This window comes from Symphalangus syndactylus, chromosome 7 (assembly GCF_028878055.3).
Source record: "Symphalangus syndactylus isolate Jambi chromosome 7, NHGRI_mSymSyn1-v2.1_pri, whole genome shotgun sequence".
Lineage (NCBI taxonomy): Eukaryota > Metazoa > Chordata > Mammalia > Primates > Hylobatidae > Symphalangus > Symphalangus syndactylus.
The window spans coordinates 46,126,973-46,147,954 of record NC_072429.2 but is presented as its reverse complement, the minus strand read 5'-3'; the positions used below and the strand labels follow the sequence as shown (position 1 = coordinate 46,147,954).

At 42.0% G+C, this 20,982-nt stretch overlaps 1 protein-coding gene across 12 annotated transcripts in view; it reads left to right on the top strand.

Annotated features, from left to right (window-relative positions):
• Positions 1 to 20,982, top strand: part of LOC129486279 (protocadherin alpha-C2) — a 223,610-nt gene that overhangs the window by 40,312 nt on the left and 162,316 nt on the right. The window contains exons 1-2 of one of the 12 annotated variants that reach the window (XM_055285957.2): positions 8,255 to 12,795; positions 13,948 to 15,445. The exons of 7 other annotated variants lie outside the window; for them this stretch is intronic. In XM_055285957.2, coding sequence (XP_055141932.1) covers positions 10,402 to 12,795; positions 13,948 to 13,980 — 2,427 coding nt within the window. In that variant the 5' untranslated portion in view covers positions 8,255 to 10,401 and the 3' untranslated portion in view covers positions 13,981 to 15,445. Of the gene's footprint in view, positions 1 to 50; positions 2,332 to 3,342; positions 5,813 to 8,254; positions 12,796 to 13,947; positions 15,446 to 17,457; positions 20,013 to 20,982 lie in introns of those variants that run through there. 4 more of the 12 variants (XM_055285954.2, XM_055285949.1, XM_055285944.2 and 1 more) reach the window with 4 other exon arrangements.

Genomic DNA, 20,982 nt, shown 5'->3' with positions numbered 1-20,982 from the left:
GCTAACGCTTTGATTTTATCCATTTTGTGTAAGAACTCTGATCATCATACTTTTTATCTGTGGTTCCCTTTTCAGACTTGTGATTCCAGGAGACAATAGTGTTTATTTATTGTCCCCCTTTTAAACCATTGAGGACTAAAGGACAAAAACAATAGTTATCAGCCTGAATACTTCTGGTTGTTACGGTTATTGATTTATTTACTACCGATCTAAATAATGGGAAAATAGTGATTCAAGAGAATTTGGACCTTGTGATCAAGTAAATTTATATGAAAACTGCATTCCTCTGGCATTGCAGCTCTCTTATTTCTGTTTGAATTTCACTTGATGGTCTTCTCTTCATGGAGTCTAAATCTATTTTTTGTATTCATGTTTTCATTGTTTCTACACAGTAATTTAAACTATTCACTATTTTGTGTGTGTGTGTTTGTGTGACAGGGTCTTGCTCTGTCACCCATGCTGGAGTACAGTGATGCAATAATGGCTCACTGCACCCTCGAATGCCTGGGCTCAAGTGATTCTCTCACCTCAGCCTCTGGAGTAGCTGGGACTACACGCGAGCACCACCATGCCTCCCGCCTTTTTTTTTTTTTTTTTTTTAGATACAGGGTTTCTCCATGTTGCCCAGACTGGCCTCAAACTACTGGGTGCAAGTGATCTGCCCACCTTGGCCTCCCAAAGTACTAAGATTATAGGTGTGAGCCACTATGCTTGGCTAGTCATTATTTCTTTAAATGAAAAGCAGCAAAAAGTAGTGATTAAGTGTGAGTTTTGGTGCTATCCTCCCTTGCCTAAATTTCATCGCTACCAATTTTGTTTTGTGGATGGATTGTTTCACCTCTATTTCAATTTCTTCTGTAAATTTGGAATGATAAACACTAGTTTCAATGATAGAATCGTAATAAAGCTTTAGTAAGTTGATACTGTAAGGTGCTTATAGCTGTGTTTGCCAAATAGCAAGTGCTTAATAAAATTTGCTACTTTTCCGAAGAGGAAAAGAAAAACTTTATGTCATTTTATGCTAGGAAACTCTCATTACAGATTCCATATTGTTTTCATTTTATGTAAAGATTGAATTTTTGTTATTCATAGTGAGGCCATAATTACCAAATTAATCTGAGATGTCTCTAACATTTTAAATGCCATGTTCTACATTAAAAGTAATTTAAAATGTGTGTTTCAAAGTTGAAAATTGAATTAAGACTTGGACAGTGGAAAAGTTTTATGAATTCAAAAGACATTTAACCTGCTGAGTTCTCAGTGATTTCCTGAAGGTGGTTTTGACTTTTTGTGTTGTCCATGTCCCCAGGAAATATTAGACTGCATTAAGCATGAATGGTGTATTTGCCCACATTTAAAAGTTGCTTAGGGGCCATTAGAGGACTGAGTTGTGGTTTGTGTTTCCTAATGTGAGCATTTTCCATTCTTGAAATGGCAGAAACCAGTGGTGGTATTTTCTGTTTTCTAAAAGAAGTACACGATAATTTTTAAGCATATAATTAATATTGCACTAAAATTAAAAAAAAATACCTCTACATACTTAAGAGTGGCAGAATTGTCTCTGGTTATACTGAAGATCACCATTTGTGTAGATAATGATATCTAACAGCCTCAAAACAGAATACTTTCTCAGGAAGTAGAGAACTATAGCGCTGCTAGTGAGTAAATGTTTTTTAAAAAGTTTCTAGGAGGGTCTTTAAGAGTATCACACCGTGCCTGCTGAGAATCATCGAATTAACAAGACCTGGCTTCAAATTTAATAGATAAATAAAGGTAAGTATCCTACATAAATACGATGATAGTAAAAGGAAGAATATTGTAAGAGGTGCTAGAAAGGTACATCATAGTGTTATTGGAATTGGAAAAAAATCTTTGCCTTTTTCCCTTGTTGAAGGAACCCGTGAAGAGTCATGATGTTTTACTGGTTATAAAATGGAAAGAGTTTTCCTTGGGAGAATATGGAGACTAACAGGTATTCTTGAAAAGAGAGTAACTTAAGTGAGTACACAGAAAATTCCAAATGTACCTAGAAATGAGGAATAGTCCACTTTGGGTAAAGCACACGGTTCCCATAAGAGAGAGTGTGATATAAAGCAAGGAAAGTAATATGAGAAAAACCTTTTGGGTAACTTTGAGTGCTAGACAAGTAATTTTGACATTCTTCAAAGTCATTTGAAAGCTGTCAAAAAGTGTGAAGCAATAGGAATAAAAAGTGTTTAAGGAAGATGACTGCAAGGATTAAATGAAGGAGAATGACATAGGAATGGACAGGTTACACAATAAGAAGCTACTGCAATACTCCAGGAGAGCAGCAATTATAAAAACTTATTTAGGAAAGCATCTGAATACAGACATAATTATTTTACATGCCTTTGGGAACATTGGAGTGAAACATTCAAGAAAACGAACACAGTAAGGTAGATCCAAAAAGGATGAAATACCTCAAGACTTGATCAAAGGGCTGCTCTGTGTCAGATGGCTGAGCACTGAAATTTATCTAATAAAATAAACTTACATTGTAAAAGAAATAATACAAATAATATTTGAGATTGTAAAAATAGGCATCTATTCATAACACACAAGTGTTTGAAAGGATAGAATGAGGAAACAAATATAAAATCAAGACCTCCTGAAACAGTATATATAGATTCTGCTAAAGCAAAAAATTCAGGATACTTCCTCCTCAAAAAGTTCACATGATACAAATTCTTCCCCTTCAAAGATTCCTCAAACTTTCTCTTATTTTTTTTTCCCAAGAAAAGTGTCTGGATAGTTGCTAATGTTTCTTGCCTCCTAAAAAGAAAACACACACACATACACACACACACACACACACACACACCCCTTTCTAAGTTTCTCTTTCATCAATCGGTAGATTCTTGAGATCCTGGGTCCCTAAAAGAGTACAGGATTTTTCTTAACAAGCGATACTGAATCAAGAATATGAAGTTTCCTGGGATCTAGATCAAAGGAATTTAAACTTGCAATTGTTTAGATTCATGTTTTCACTTAGGTTTCTATCTTTATTTAAAACTGTGTGAAAAAAAAGTTTTCTAAGGCATGAGGAAGCTACAGTTCTGGTAACACTAAGTATTCAAAAGCCATCAGTCGCCTAAGAATGCTTCTAACAATCATGAGAAATGCTATTTTAACCTTTAACAACAATGAAGAAAAAAATTCAGAGTTTGAAATAAAACTTTTCATCTGATTAATAGCTTGTAATAGTTTGTAATTCTTACTTACATGATGGCCACATGATGTCGCTCTTTACCGCAAATTCTTTCATAGTCAACAAAAGGAAGTCATTCCTTTTCGCATTGGAAAGACGCTCCACTCTCTTTCACTCTTTGGATGCACAACAATGGCCACACATCGAGATTGAAATGAAGGGATAAAAACATTCCTATAAATTCGAAGGCAAGTTTTGCTGACAAGAAAAACAAGCCAATAATTTGAAATGGTGTGCCCAAATGGATACGACCCAGGGGGCCGACATCTACTGCTGTTTATTATAATTCTAGCAGCTTGGGAGGCGGGGAGAGGCCAGCTCCACTACTCGGTCCCCGAGGAGGCTGAACACGGCACCTTCGTTGGCCGCATCGCGCAGGACCTGGGGCTGGAGCTGGCGGAGCTGGTGCCGCGCCTGTTCCGGGCGGTGTGCAAATTCTGTGGGGATCTTCTGGAGGTAAATCTGCAGAATGGCATTTTGTTTGTGAATTCTCGGATCGACCGGGAGGAGCTGTGCGGGCGGAGTGCGGAGTGCAGCATCCACCTGGAGGTGATCGTGGACAAGCCGCTGCAGGTTTTCCATGTGGACGTGGAGGTGAAGGACATTAACGACAACCCTCCTGTGTTCCCAGCGACACAAAAGAATCTGTTCATCGCGGAATCCAGGCCGCTTGACTCTCGGTTTCCACTAGAGGGCGCGTCCGATGCAGATATCGGGGAGAACGCCCTGCTCATTTACAGACTGAGCCCCAATGAGTATTTCTCCCTGGACGTGCCAACCAGCAACCAGCAGGTAAAACCTCTTGGACTTGTATTGCGGAAACTTTTAGACAGAGAAGAAACTCCGGAGCTTCATTTATTGCTCACGGCCACCGATGGAGGCAAACCTGAACTGACTGGCACCGTTCAGTTACTCATCACAGTACTGGACATAAATGACAATGCCCCAGTGTTCGACAGAACCCTGTATACTGTGAAATTACCAGAAAACGTTTCTATCGGAACGCTGGTGATTCACTCCAATGCCTCAGATTTAGACGAAGGCTTGAATGGGGATATTATTTACTCCTTCTCCAGTGATGTTTCTCCAGATGTAAAATCCAAGTTCCACATGGACCCCATAAGTGGGGCAATCACAGTGATAGGACATATGGATTTTGAAGAAAGTAGAGCACACAAGATCCCAGTAGAGGCTGTCGATAAAGGCTTCCCACCCCTGGCTGGTCATTGTACAGTTCTTGTGGAAGTTGTGGATGTAAATGACAATGCTCCACAGTTGACTCTCACTTCCCTGTTTCTCCCTATTTCAGAGGACGCCCAACCAGGTACCGTCATCACATTGATTAGCGTGTTTGACCGAGATTTTGGAGTCAACGGACAGGTTACCTGCTCCCTGATGCCCCACGTTCCCTTCAAGCTGGTGTCCACCTTCAAGAATTACTATTCATTGGTGCTGGACAGCTCTCTGGACCGCGAGAGTGTGTCGGCCTATGAGCTGGTGGTGACCGCGCGGGACGGGGGCTCGCCTTCTCTGTGGGCCACGGCCAGCGTGTCCGTGGAGGTGGCCGACGTAAACGACAACGCCCCGGCGTTTGCGCAGCCCGAGTATACGGTGTTCGTGAAGGAGAACAACCCGCCGGGCTGCCACATCTTCACTGTGTCGGCGGGGGACGCGGACGCGCAGGAGAACGCGCTGGTGTCCTACTCGCTGGTGGAGCGGCGGGTGGGCGAGCGCGCGCTGTCGAGCTACGTTTCGGTGCACGCGGAGAGCGGCAAGGTGTACGCGCTGCAGCCGCTGGACCACGAGGAGCTGGAGCTGCTGCAGTTCCAGGTGAGCGCTCGCGACGCGGGCATGCCACCTCTAGGCAGCAACGTGACGCTGCAGGTGTTCGTGCTGGACGAGAACGACAACGCGCCGGCACTGCTGGCGCCTCGGGTGGGTGGCACTGGTGGCGCTGTGAGCGAGCTCGTGCCGCGGTCTGTGGGCGCGGGCCATGTGGTGGCGAAGGTACGTGCGGTTGACGCTGACTCAGGCTACAACGCGTGGCTTTCGTATGAGTTGCAACCGGTGGCGGCCGGTGCGCGCATCCCGTTCCGCGTGGGGCTGTACACTGGCGAGATCAGCACGACACGAGCCCTAGATGAGACGGACGCACCGCGCCACCGCCTTCTGGTGCTCGTGAAGGACCACGGGAAGCCCTCGCTGACAGCCACAGCCACCGTGCTGGTGTCACTGGTGGAAAGCGGCCAGGCACCAAAGGCATCGTCGCGGGCATCGTTGGGCATTGCAGGCCCAGAGACCGCGCTGGTGGATGTCAACGTGTACCTGATCATCGCCATCTGCGCGGTGTCCAGTCTGTTGGTGCTTACCCTGCTGCTGTACACGGCGTTGCGGTGCTCAGCGCCGTCCTCTGAGGGCGCGTGTGGTTTGGTAAAGCCCACTCTGGTGTGCTCCAGCGCGGTGGGGAGCTGGTCATTCTCCCAGCAGAGGCGGCAGAGGGTGTGCTCCGGGGAGGGCCCACCCAAGACGGACCTCATGGCCTTCAGTCCCAGCCTTCCTCAGGGTCCCTCCTCTACAGACAATGTGAGTCATAAATAATCTTGTTTCCAACAATTTAAAAATAATTAGTTCAATTTGTCTCTTTACATTTTCTTTCATAATTTCTTTTTTAGTTGATAGCTTTATATATAATTATTAATTTTTAGTGTTATGCTGTATTTGCACTAATTATTTGGAAGTACGTTTAATATACACTTTTGTTTTGGGATGCGTAATACTGTAGATCAAAATCTATGGTTTATGTTGGCTACTCTATTTTTGGAGAAGGACTTTGCTAACTAGAACAATAGATTCACCTTCTATAGTGTATTTACAAAATCAAATATTTACATTTCCATATTTTGATAGTCAATACTTATAAATGCTATAGTAAACAAATTTAATATATATTTTATCTAATATTTTATTCTATGTATTGTCCTCATTTTATAAAATATACCTGGGTCAAAATCATCTGTTCAATTTTGCCTTTTTATCTTTAGTCTAGAACTTGAATTTTAAGCATTTCTTTTACATCTATTTATCTTCTTTTTATAATATTTGTGTAGCACTGACTTCTTTTTAACTTACTTTGTTGAAATGTATTCGGCATGTTCATGAAGAATTAATATGAACAATTTAAAATAGTTTAAATGGCAGTTTAATAGTATTTTTTATTTTGTTCCTTGTTTGCATAAGAAATATATTCACATTCAACATTTCAAAGAGTGAAATCTAGTACGTAGTAAAAAATCTCCTTGCCTCCTCCAACCGCAAACCATTCACTTTACCTTTCTGAATTTCTGAAGCAGTTTTAGTTTTTTTGTATATTCCCAAGATTATTATTGCCAAATTTTATACATATATATTTACAATCACCAAACTGCAAATCGCCAATATATATATTTTAGAATTTGCCCCTTCCTTCCCTCCTTCCTTCCTTCCTTCCTTCCTTCCTTCCTTCCTTCCTTCCTTTCTTTTTCTCTTTCTTTCTTTTCTTTCTTTCTTTCATTCTTTCTTTTTCTTTTTTCTTTCTTCTTTCAAGACACGCTCTCACTCCATCACCCAGGCTGCTGAAATGCAGTGGTGGGATTATAGCCCACTGCAACCTGAAAGTCCTGGGCTCACAGGATCCTCCTGTCTCAGCCTCTGGGGTAGCTGGAGAATACAGTTCGCATGTAATTGCGCCTGGCTAATTTTATTTTATTTTTGTAGAGGCAGGGTGGAGTCTTGTTTCGCAGGCTGGTCTTGATTCTCCTACCTTGGCCTCCCAAAGTGTTGGGATTACAGACATGAACAACCACACCCAGCCTGCCTTTCATCTTTCCTTTTTTTAAAAAAAGAAATGATTACATTAGAAACCTACCCTTCTGCACTTTTTGTTTGTTTTTCCACTTTAAATTTTATATATATATATATATATATATATAGATAGATAGTGTGTGTGTGTGTGTGTGTGTGTTTGACAGAGTTTTACTCTGTCATCCTCGCTGGAGTGCAGTGGTGCGATCTCAGCTCACTGCAAAATCCGCCTCTCTGGTTCAAGCAATTCTCATGCCTCAGTCTCCCAAGTAGCTGGGATTAAAGACGCCGACAACCATGCCATGCTAATTTTTTTTTTTGTATTTTTAGTAGAAACAGAGTTTCACCATGTTGCCCCAGCTGGTCTCGAAATCTGGGGCTCAAGTGATCTGCCTGCCTCAGCCTCCCAAAGTGCTGGGATTACAGGCATGAGCCACCACATCCAGCCTAAATTATATATTGGGTTTTGTGGCATATTATTTCATTAGCGCTTATTCCTTCTTTTTGATTATTTGCTTTCTTATTTTTAAAAGTATTTGCATCTTATTTTCTTTTATGGATATATCATGATTTATTCATCCAGTACTGTATTAGGGACATTAATGAAACAATAACTGAATTGTCTAGACTTTTAAAAATTTTTTACAAATAATTTGGTTGGTTAAAAAAATGATAGTTAATGGGGCATGGTGGCACACACCTCTAACCCCAGCATTTTGAGAGGCCGAGGCAGGAGGATTGCTTCAGTCTAGGAGTTTGAGACCAGCTTGTGCCTCTTTTGTAGAGACTTTGTAAAATTAGCTGTGCATGGTGATGCGTGTCTGTAGTTTCAGCTACTCAAGAGGCTGAGGTAGGAGGATCCCTTGAGCCAAGGAGGTCCAAGCTGCAGTTATCATGCCACTGAACTCCAGCCTAGGTGACAGAGCAATACCTTGCCTCAAAAATAAAATAAAATGAAATAATAAAATAAAATAAAATCTCAGAACTGACAGTCAATTTTCACTGTTCCTAATATTCTAATATACTTTAGGGAATTATTTTAGGATATGTTACTGTTTTCTTTTCAACGTGAATAAGGATAGAGGTATGCAAAGTCAAAAACCTGTTTGATAATCAATAGAATTATTTACCATTAAGCAGTAATATGTCATTCACATAAGCAGACCAAGTTTGCTGCTCTTGTTGAAAGAATATTCAGTTTTGTGGAAAAATCTATAAATATCTTTGACCTTCAAAGATGGTAATTGTAATCTGTTTTTATTGCTTTGTTTTTATGCTCACATGCATGTATATTTAAAACCTTCCTAGAATATTATTAAAGTTTTAAATATCCTATTTATCTTGGGAAATACTTGAAGTTGATAGGGGATCCTCCTTAGCCACTCAAAACTGTATTCATCAATTATTATTATCATTATTATTATTATTTTCGAGACAGGGTCTCACTCTGTAGCCCAGACTGCAGTGCAGTGGCACAATCTGGGCTCACTGCAACCTCTGCTTCCTGGGCTCAAGTGATCTTCCTACCTCAGCCTCCCAAGTTGCTGGGACTACAGGTACACACCACCATGCCCAGCTAATTTTTGTATTTTTTGTAGAGATGGGGTCTTACTGTGTTGCCCAGGCTGGTCTCAAACTCCTGAGATATCGAGAAATACTATTTTCTTTACAAATTGTTTGCTACTATTTAGAGTCAACTACAGAGGTATTTTTTGGATAAATAATGTGATGACAAATTTAAATCATTTCACAGAAAATACTTTTATTCACCTTTCCTATTTTACCTACGTTTTTGGTAAGACTTTTATAGAAATTTGTAGGAGCTCTTAATCGCCTGCATGAAAGCATTCATGATGAATCTATGGAGAATTTACTTTTGAGGTGGACTTTGAAAGATGAATAGAATTTTGACAGAAAAAGATGAATAGAAGAAAAACCTTGAACAAAGAGTGTGCCAAGAAGGAGACAATATATTTTCTGTAAAATATGACTCGTACTGGAAAGTGGTTAGCCTTAGCACTGAGAAGATTGGCTCATGGTCACGTAGCGTATCTCCCAGATGGAAGTCTAATATCTTGACAATTGGTCAATAGAAAGATAAACTTGTTGAAGATTTTAGTGAAATCGAGTGAAGGCTGTACTAATAAAGACAGAAATTATCACACATGAGAGATGGGATGCATACAAACTTTAAATATGGTAGGCAAGGGAAAAGAAGTCATAAAAATACATATGAGTAAATGTGGAGAATCACTATGCTATAAAAATTGTGATTTTTTAATGATTTGGGTTTTGGGTGATTATTGATTAGATATTCTTTTAACTTTGGTCGACTCATTTTCTAAGCAATGTTAGGGTATACAGGTAAAAATGTCAGGTAGAAAATGAAAATAGGGGGTTGCAGACATGGAGTTAAGAATACTTCAAATAATAGGCTAGTTTAAAGCCCTGGAAATAGAAACGTTAAATAAAAAGGTTGGGGAAAAAAAGGTTAAAGGCATAATTCTGGAAAATACTTTTTGGAGCAGAAGAAAGATGAAGAGCTAACAAGCCAATGATGGAAATACTACTAGAGTTTGGCATGTCAGAGAAATCATAAAGGAAAATGGTTTAAGTGAGACGCTGAATTTAACAAGCTATAGAGATATCGAGAAATAGTGTAAAGAATATGCACATACATTTTTATTACTTTAGTAAATAAAACTGTTCAGGCAATTTGACATTTATTGAATAAAGAAAAGCAGAAATTTAACAATAAGAACACAAGAAGATAAAATGTAGAAAAGTTAGAATTATATGCTCACCTCAGAGTAATATATACCAGTGTTTCTGGTGACCAAATAAATATTAATGCATTTTTTCCACACGAAACTATGGAGGACACTTTACATTTCTGATATCCATGACATACAAGTCATACTTAAATTTATTATTAATTGATACGATATTTGAAATATTGGGAAGAAATTCCTTTCCTTATGAAGAAGAAATCCTTAGCTGAAACTAATGTAAGGAGCCAGATAGTATGAATGCCTCTGCAATTGATAAAGTTAAGGATTTACTATTAAAGTATGATAAAGAAATAGAAAGTGCATAGAAGAACCCAGATATTGAGGAAGTAATTCATGTAATCATTACCTTTTGAAGCCACATGATGTCGCTCTCTACCAAGAAGTTCTGGTTAGCCAAGGTTCAAAGTCGTTTCTCTGACAGCATCTGTCTCTAAAGGCCGAACAATGGGAGATGCAGCGGAATTGGATTAAAAGACTCTGGAAGTACAGTCGTTCATCTTAATATTAAGAAGATTTTCTGATAGGAAACGACTATTTAACATGGTTTATCACTGGCGAGGAGACCTGGGATCCCGGCGACTGCTACTCTCGCTTCTGCTCCTCGCAGCCTGGAAGATGGGGAGGGGCCAGCTCCACTACTCCGTCCCCGAGGAGGCCAAACACGGCACCTTCGTGGGCCGCATCGCGCAGGACCTGGGGCTGGAGCTGGCGGAGCTGGTGCCGCGCCTGTTCCGGGTGGCGTCCAAAACACACGGGGACCTTCTGGAGGTAAATCTGCAGAATGGCATTTTGTTTGTGAATTCTCGAATCGACCGCGAGGAGCTGTGCGGGCGGAGCGCGGAGTGCAGCATCCACCTGGAGGTGATCGTGGACAGGCCACTGCAGGTTTTCCACGTGGACGTGGAGGTGAAGGATATTAACGACAACCCGCCAGTGTTCCGTGTAAAAGAGCAAAAGCTGTTTGTTTCAGAATCCAGAATGCCAGACTCTCGGTTTCCGCTAGAGGGCGCGTCCGATGCAGATGTTGGAGCTAACTCCGTGTTAACCTACAGGCTTAGCTCTCATGATTACTTCATGCTAGATGTGAATTCAAAGAACGACGAGAATAAACTGGTTGAGCTCGTATTAAGAAAATCCTTGGACAGAGAGGAAGCTCCTGCACACAACTTATTCCTGACAGCCACAGATGGGGGCAAACCTGAGCTCACAGGCACTGTTCAGCTGCTGGTCACAGTGCTGGATGTGAATGATAATGCTCCCACTTTCGAACAGTCTGAATACGAAGTAAGAATATTCGAAAATGTAGACAACGGAACAACAGTTATCAGACTGAATGCTTCTGATCGGGATGAAGGATCGAATGGGGCAATTTCATACTCTTTTAATAGCCTTGTTGAAACTATGGTTATTGACCACTTTAGCATAGATCGAAATACGGGTGAAATAGTGATTCGGGGTAATTTGGATTTTGAACAAGTAAATTTATACAAAATCCGCATTGACGCCACGGACAAAGGCCATCCTCCCATGGCGGGTCATTGCACCGTTTTAGTGAGAATTTTGGATAAAAATGATAACGTCCCTGAGATAGCACTGACTTCCTTATCCTTGCCTGTACGTGAAGACGCTCAATTCGGTACTGTCATCGCCCTAATTAGCGTGAACGACCTCGATTCAGGTGCCAACGGGCAAGTGACCTGCTCGCTGACGCCTCACGTCCCCTTCAAGCTGGTATCCACCTTCAAGAATTACTACTCGTTGGTGCTGGACAGCGCCCTGGACCGCGAGAGCGTGTCGGCCTATGAGCTGGTGGTGACGGCGCGGGACGGGGGCTCGCCTTCGCTGTGGGCCACCGCCAGCGTGTCTGTGGAGGTGGCCGACGTGAACGACAATGCTCCGGCGTTCCCGCAGTCCAAGTACACGGTGTTCGTGAAGGAGAACAACCTACCAGGCTGCCACATCTTCACGGTGTCTGCGCGGGACGCGGACGCGCAGGAGAACGCGCTGGTGTCCTACTCGCTGGTGGAGCGGCGGGTGGGCGAGCGCGCGCTGTCGAGCTACGTGTCGGTGCACGCGGAGAGCGGCAAGGTGTACGCGCTGCAGCCGCTGGACCGCGAGGACCTGGAGCTGCTACAGTTCCAGGTGAGCGCGTGCGACGCAGGCGTGCCGCCTCTGGGCAGCAACGTGACGCTACAGCTGTTCGTGCTGGATGAGAACGACAACGCGCCGGCGCTGCTGGAGCCTCGGGTGGGTGGCACTGGTGGCACAGTGAGCGAGCTGGTGCCGCGGTCTGTGGGCGCGGGCCAAGTGGTAGCGAAAGTGCGCGCAGTGGACCCGGACTCGGGCTACAACGCTTGGCTATCGTATGAGCTGCAGCCAGCTGCAAGCAGCTCTCGCATCCCGTTCCGCGTGGGGCTGTACACGGGCGAGATCAGCACCACTCGTGTGCTGGACGAAGCGGACTCTCCGCGCCACCGTTTGCTTGTCCTGGTGAAGGATCATGGGGAACCTGCGCTGACGGCCACGGCCACGGTTCTGGTGTCGCTGGTGGAGAGCGGCCAGGCTCCAAAGGCGTCATCGAGGCAGTTGGCTGGCGTTGTGGGTCCGGAAGCGGCGCTGGTGGATGTCAACGTGTACCTGATTATCGCCATCTGCGCGGTATCCAGCCTGCTGGTGCTCACGCTGCTGCTGTACACTGCGCTGCGGTGCTCAGCACTGCCCACTGAGGGCGGGTGCCCGGCGGGCAAGCCCACTCTGGTGTGCTCCAGTGCGGTGGGGAGCTGGTCACACTCCCAGCAACAGCCGCAGAGGTTATGCTCTGGTGAGGGGCCACCGAAGACGGACCTCATGGCCTTCAGCCCCAGCCTTCCTCCTGACCTGGGATCAGTTGATGTAGGCGAAGAGCAAGATTTAAATGTTGATCATGGCCTCAAAGTAAGTCCATTTAAATTTAGAACTCATAAATTCTATTTGTGGAAATTGTAGTTACTTTAAAAGTGTTTCAGATTTGTTTTTTCACCGTATTTTAGAGTGAAAATTTAAACGTTTTAGTTTTTAGAAACTTTTATAATTAATTGAATTTTCTCAGTGGCATAATACAGTATTAATCACTCTCCACAAGTTGGGTCTATCTTGAAACTCAAGTTATGGTTGGATGATATCCTTTTTTTACTGAATATTTATTTTGGCCTGCCTTACAGCCGTCTTCTCTGAACAATACTCTAAGGACGTTCAGGGCATTTCGATCTTTGGTGAATTTATTCCCCCAAAGCGTTTATTCTTTTGTCCTTAGGCACTGAACTCTTAATCTTACTCCATATGCTGTACTTTGGAATGCATGTTTTAAATATGTTGTCCTTATATTTACTTTTATTCACTTTAAGATCTCAGTTTATTCATCTTATCTGACTTTTTAGTGTCTGGTAGTCACAAATATCTTTGGTGTTTCACCATTGCCGTCTTAAGCAGTGTAGTGATAAAATACAGAATGATAGTGTTTTTCAAAATTTGATAGTTTTCATATTCCCAATTTTATTATAAACTAGTTAAAAAGTAAAGTCAAGAGGGAAGAGATTTGTAATCCTTCTTTTAATTCATTATTTAGACCATTTTACTATTCGGAGACATGTTTTTTATTCTACATGATTTTTACAGTTGTATTGCCGCTAACTTAATATTTTTTGAGCCTCTATGTTTAGAAAATGATTATTCTTGCAAGTATCTTCTAAACTCTAATCATTCAACCCTTTGTTCATGAGTTGGAATATTTTCAATAATATTCCACATTAAAGTGATATTTAATATATGACTTAGAAAAATGTTTTCATCAGAAAAACTATACAAGGTAATTTCGTTTTTGCAAACCACACATATAATTTATAAATCCTTATTATACAGAATATTTGGGATTATCATGGCCCATTAGTTCATGTAAAAATATTTAGCATTATGGGATAAATCTTTGAAAAATCCAAGATACTTTATTTTGGTGTCTTTCAACATTTTCTTTCTTTTCTTTCTTCCTGTCTTTTTACACCTTTGCTTCTTGTGACTGTTCGACCTGCCTGGATATTAAATACCCATTAGACTTTGCGCATATTGCTTTGGAGGGACAGGTAGAACTTGATGGAAGGGAATAAAGGATTTCTGGGACTCTGAATTCTTAGTTTGTTATTAGTATTGTTTTAAATCTTTTAATCACTTATGAACCAATAATGTAATCATTTATGGGCATATTTTATCCCCCTTGTCCAACTGAAGGTAACCTCAAAGCAGAATTATTTTGTAGTTGATTTTACAGTTCTCTTAATGCCTGTCCATGTTTAGCGTTTTATTTGACTATTAGAACACGTTATGTAAAAGCGAATTGTTTTCATTTTAGTCCTTTAAGGACTTTAAAAAATATGCTTATCTTTGTTATCCTGTTTGAATAATATGTGGAGTTTTTCCTTTGTGAAAGTAATATTTCCTATCCTGTCTATGTCTACCTGGTTCTCAGGTATTACTTTAATTGCTGAATTTTCCTAAACATTTAATTGACTTTTACAAAATATCATAAATAGGAGGATTCTTTCCACCACCTAGCATTGTATTTGGCAACTTATCATTGAAGTCATTTTAGTTCTGTGTTTCTTCAACTCTCTGATATTTGAATTTGGGGTTGTGCTTTCACAGTGGGAAAGTTTAAACCTATTTCTTGTACATTAATACTTTTCACTATTCTAATTATGGTGATGCTTTTAGCTATTAAGCATTTCTGGGATTGAAATGTGTCAGAAGTTAGTTATTAAGTATTGTGGATTCTGAAGCTCTCTAAATCAAGTCCTCCCTTTATCAATTTTTGTATGTGTAGCCATTGGTAAAGGATTTGTTATTCAGTTCCTTGGCATTATATGTTTGCATGACAAATGTGAATTCTACTGTATAGATTTTTTTGTATCAAGTAAGTTAATAGTTATAAATTATTAATAATAAAGTCTGGCAAGTGATAGGTACATAATAAAATTTAGTTATTACCATTCTTAAGAGAAAAGAAGTTAGTGATTGCAAAAAGGAAACCTAAAATGTCAGAAAGTCGTTATGGCCTTCCATATTAATCTTATTTTTATGTAAAATTATCTTCTGTAAAGTCATTTTTTAGATTAACCTAGGATGTTTCAATATTTTGAATGTTATGTGGTGGAATGAAAAAAATCTAAAAGTTATTACGAGTTTAGGAAAGTCAAGTTAACATCACCCATGTGGGAAAAAATTTTTTGGAAAGGTTAAAGTCCTTCCAAGGAATGTGTAGACTATCTTAATTTGATAGTTTTATGTTTCCCGTATTTAAAAGTTGCCTGAGATCCTGCAGATGGCTGAGTAGGTGTTTGAGATCTTTGTATGTTTCTTTCCATTAATAGTATTTTTCTTAAAAAGAAGTATACAATAATGTTTTGATGATGATTTAAAGTCAATTTATGTTGTAGTTCTATGAATTAAGTAAACCATTTATGTAGAGTGTTGTAGAATAGCCTTTTAAAGTGCTTTCTTTTCTTTCTCTTTCTTTCTTTCTTTCTTTCTTTCTTTCTTTCTTTCTTTCTTTCTTTCTTTCTTTCTTATCTTTCCTTCTTTCTTTCTTTTTTTGAGACGGAGTCTCGCTCCGTAGCCCAGGCTGGAATGCAGTGGCGCGATCTTGGCTCACTGCAACCTCTGCCTCCCGGGTTCAAATGATTCTCCTTCCTCAGCCTCCCGAGTAGCTGGGATTACAGGTGCATGCCACCATGCCCGGCTAATTTTTTGTATTTTTAGTAGAGACGGGGTTTCACCGTGTTAGCTAGGATGGTCTCGATCTCCTGACCTCGTGATACACCCACTTCGGCCTCCTAAAGTGCTGGGATTACAGGCATGAGACACCGCGCCCAGCCTAAAATGCTTTCTTAGCAAGTAGAGAAGATTGTAATAACCAGTCTTCATTAAACATTAAATAGGACCTTTACAGATCTCTAACTGCATATCATCATGTCAGGAATTATTACTGAGACCCAGCCTCTGGTTTTAAAATTTGAGTTCAAATAAAGAATATGAGTCACACAATGCAAGGCAAGATAATGTAACAGGTACAAAAGAGGTAAATCAGAGTGAGGTTGAAGTTGAAAGACAATCATTTCCTATTTGAATTTTTGAAGAAATACTTGAAGGGGCATGGTGTGTTTCAGTGGCTTTAAAATAAGTAAGTTCCCCCCTGGGAGAATATTGAGAATGATAGACATTTCTTGGAAAGAGAAGACGTACGGAATATTGGAGACACAGAAAGCATCAATATGACAAGTAGAAAAGTCCACTTTGGTTAAAACACACAGTCTGCAGAGAATGAAAGCAGGAAAACCAATGTAAGAAGATCTCATGATTTCTGAGTAATAAACTAAATGGCCGTGAGTGATTAAGGAATTTGGCCACTCTTTAGAATTAATTGGGAGCTATCAAGCTACCTTGAGCAAAATAAATCATGAGTTTTGAAAGAAGGTTGAACGGGAAGACAAACTCAGAAGCTCCTGCAATAATCAAGGACAGAAGCAATTGTTAAATGCACCTCTTAGGCTGTTATCAGTAGAAATACGAAATAAAATATAAATATGCAAAAACATTAATGGCACAATAAACAGTCACGGTTTTGCTTTTAGACTTGAGATACACTAAAATTAGATTTAATTAATCGACTTGCACTTTGGAATAAGATAGTAAAACTCACAACAGAACTTTGTAGAACTGAGGAAAAGAATCTCAAGCATAGCTTTAAAACCAGAAATTGCCCTGAGTACTAAGGATGAGCAATAATGAAATTAAAACATATTGTAATAACATTACACAAACTATATTGGAGATTATGAAGAAGAGATTATTCATAGATTATAAAGCTTGGAAAGAATCAAAACAACACATTTCTGGAAACATTGTATAAATGCTGCAAAACAGAAAAATATGTTTTCTCCCCATGCAACGCAAGACCTTAAAGTCAATTCTCGCTTTTCTTGCAATATTTTATACCTTTTCAATTCATAGAATTACTCAGGAAAACTACCTCAGTTGGTTGCTCCTTTTTGCTGATTCCTTTTTCCAGACATGACTAAGTTTCTTTTTCATCAGTAGATTTCTGGGCTATATTCACTAGAGATTGCAACTCCTGGATTTCTCTTGCACTAGAATCATATTTCGAGCCATATGGGAGATTCTGAATTCCAGAACAAAAGAATTTTGTAATTTAAAATTCGTGATTGCTCAATGGAATCATTTTAATTGAGATTTAATTAAAATTACTTCATTTTTGTCGTTACATAATTACTTCATTTCTGTCGTTATTTAAAACTTAAGTGGAGAGTTTTCTCAGGGATAAGAAAACCACAATCAAGGTCATACAAAACTTTTAGAGTCAGTCAGTCTGCTAAGAAGGCTCCAGCAAGAGAAATGGGATCTTCTGTTTCAATAATGATTACTTAAGAAAAAATTAAGAAAATGAAATAAGTTTTGCAGAATAATTGTGAAATTTTTATTCATGAAATATGTACTTACACTTTGGGCCACGTGATGTCACTCTTTGCCGCGATGTTCTCTCTGAATCCAGACAAATACAGCCCTTTTCCCATGGGAAAGAGGCTCAATTCTTTTTCACTCTGTCTGTGCTGAACAATGGCGAACACAGCAGAATGGAACTGATGAAATCAGATGATTTCTCTTAATTTGGAGGCAATTTTCACTAATTAGTAGAAGCCCGAGTATTTGAAATGTTATATTCAAGTCGAGGAGATCCAGAGGGTAAGCCTCTACTGCTCTCGCTTCTGATCCTCGCGATGTGGATGGTGGGCAGCGGCCAGCTCCACTACTCCGTCCGGGAGGAAGCCAAACACGGCACCTTCGTGGGCCGCATTGCGCAGGACCTGGGGCTGGAGCTGGCGGAGCTGGTGCCGCGCCTGTTCCAGTTGGATTCCAAAGGCCGCGGGGACCTTCTGGAGGTAAATCTGCAGAATGGCGTTTTGTTTGTGAATTCTCGGATCGATCGCGAGAAGCTGTGCGGGCGGAGTGCGGAGTGCAGCATCCACCTGGAGGTGATCGTGGACAAGCCGCTGCAGGTTTTCCATGTGGACGTGGAGGTGAAGGACATTAACGACAACCCTCCTGTGTTCCCAGCGACACAAAAGAATCTGTTCATCGCGGAATCCAGGCCGCTTGACTCTCGGTTTCCACTAGAGGGCGCGTCCGATGCAGATATCGGGGAGAACGCCCTGCTCATTTACAGACTGAGCCCCAATGAGTATTTCTCCCTGGACGTGCCAACCAGCAACCAGCAGGTAAAACCTCTTGGACTTGTATTGCGGAAACTTTTAGACAGAGAAGAAACTCCGGAGCTTCATTTATTGCTCACGGCCACCGATGGAGGCAAACCTGAACTGACTGGCACCGTTCAGTTACTCATCACAGTACTGGACATAAATGACAATGCCCCAGTGTTCGACAGAACCCTGTATACGGTGAAATTACCAGAAAACGTTTCTATCGGAACGCTGGTGATTCACCCCAATGCCTCAGATTTAGACGAAGGCTTGAATGGGGATATTATTTACTCCTTCTCCAGTGATGTTTCTCCAGATGTAAAATCCAAGTTCCACATGGACCCCATAAGTGGGGCAATCACAGTGATAGGACATATGGATTTTGAAGAAAGTAGAGCACACAAGATCCCAGTAGAGGCTGTCGATAAAGGCTTCCCACCCCTGGCTGGTCATTGTACAGTTCTTGTGGAAGTTGTGGATGTAAATGACAATGCTCCACAGTTGACTATCAAAACGCTCTCGCTTCCTGTAAAAGAAGACGCACAACTGGGGACAGTCATTGCCCTGATTAGTGTGACTGACCTAGACGCTGATGCCAACGGACAGGTTACCTGCTCCCTGAAGCCCCACGTTCCCTTCAAGCTGGTATCCACCTACAGGAATTACTACTCGTTGGTGCTGGACAGCGCCCTGGACCGCGAGAGTGTGTCGGCCTATGAGCTGGTGGTGACCGCGCGGGACGGGGGCTCGCCTTCGCTGTGGGCCACGGCCAGAGTGTCTGTGGAGGTGGCCGACGTGAACGACAACGCACCAGCGTTCGCGCAGCCCGAGTACACGGTGTTCGTGAAGGAGAACAACCCGCCGGGCTGCCACATCTTCACGGTGTCTGCGCGGGACGCGGACGCGCAGGACAACGCGCTGGTGTCCTACTCGCTGGTGGAGCGGCGGGTGGGCGAGCGCGCGCTGTCGAGCTACGTGTCGGTGCACGCGGAGAGCGGCAAGGTGTACGCGCTGCAGCCGTTGGACCACGAGGAGCTGGAGCTGCTACAGTTCCAGGTGAGTGCGCGCGACGCGGGCGTGCCGCCCCTGGGCAGCAACGTGACGCTGCAGGTGTTCGTGCTGGACGAGAACGACAATGCGCCGGCGCTGCTGGCACCTCGGATGAGGGGCACTAACGGCGCAGCGAGCGAGCTGGTGCTGCGGTCGGTGGGCGCCGGCGTGGTGGTGGGGAAGGTGCGCGCAGTGGACGCCGACTCGGGCTACAACGCGTGGCTTTCATACGAGCTGCAGCCAGAAACGGCCAGCGCGCGCATCCCGTTCCGCGTGGGGCTGTACACGGGCGAAATCAGCACGACACGAGCCCTAGATGAGACGGACGCACCGCGCCAGCGCCTACTGGTGCTGGTGAAAGACCACGGGGAGCCCGCGCTGACGGCCACGGCCACTGTGCTGGTGTCGCTGGTGGAGAGCGGCCAGGCGCCAAAGGCATCGTCGCGGGCGTCAATGGGTGCCACTGGCCCCGAGGTGACGCTGGTGGATGTCAACGTGTACCTGATCATCGCCATCTGCGCGGTGTCTAGCCTGTTGGTTCTCACGCTGCTGCTGTACACCGCACTGCGGTGCTCGGCGATGCCCACCGAGGGCGAGTGCCCGCCGGGCAAGCCTACGCTGGTGTGTTCTAGCGCGGTGGGGAGTTGGTCGTACTCGCAGCAGAGGAGGCAGAGGGTGTGCTCTGGCGAGGGTCCGCAGAAGACCGACCTCATGGCCTTCAGCCCGGGCCTTTCTCCTTGTGCTGGATCTACAGAGCGAACGGGAGAACCCTCTGCTTCTTCAGATTCATCTGGGAAGGTGGGTTTTTCTAGCATTTTATTGTATAATTATTTATTTTTTCTTGAAAGATATTTTCGATTACTCCCAGGGGCCGTTCAAATAGTTTTATTCATTTTTCTAGAAATCCAGCAGATTTTTTTTCTTATAAAGTGAACCCCTTAACATTGGAGCCGACTTTGTCTTGACGTCTAGTGAGAATTATAAACCGTATATTAAATAGATATTTTTTGGGCGCTGAATCGATTTTATTTAGATTTGTGATTAAAGTGACATTGAATTTCTGATGCTATGCTGCCATAACACTTGAAAACCAATTTAGTTGTTAGTCATTCATTAAACATTAACATCACTATCATTTATTTATTTCTAAATGATGCATAGTATTTTAGTCTACTCGTATTGTTTATAAGAAACCCAAGCAAAAATATATAGCAATTGTTACCTTGTTAAGTTTATAGTTCTCTACATTTCTCTGGATGGAGACTGTGTGAACATCTGATTGTTCAGCAACCTCAGTATCTATTATTTTAACAAGAAACTTCCCCTAAACTTTAGAAAACAGTTGCTCCACTTTAGGAATCAAATTATGTCAATAAATGTTATAAACACAGCCTTCATTTCAACTTATATAAAATACGTTTTAAAATGCCTGACAATGTCGATAATTCAGGAAATGTTGACTGAAATTTTGTCTATACTTAGAACATTTTTTGAAATTCAGTTTACAGAAATTGGAGAAAATGCTTTTTAAACAAGTGTTTTCTTTCTTCAAGAAGACATTCTCCTTTTAATTGAAATTTTCTCCATGCAGTGATACAATGATCAGCCATGTAAAGATTCCAAACTTTGAGTTCTTTTGAAATTCAAAGTCTGTAACTTAAAACATTACCCTTACAAATTTAGGTGAGAATTCACTTGTTCTGTCAGTAATCCATAAGACAGAAATCTGTTTTTTAAAAATCTCTTTTTCTCCTCTCAGCTCATACAT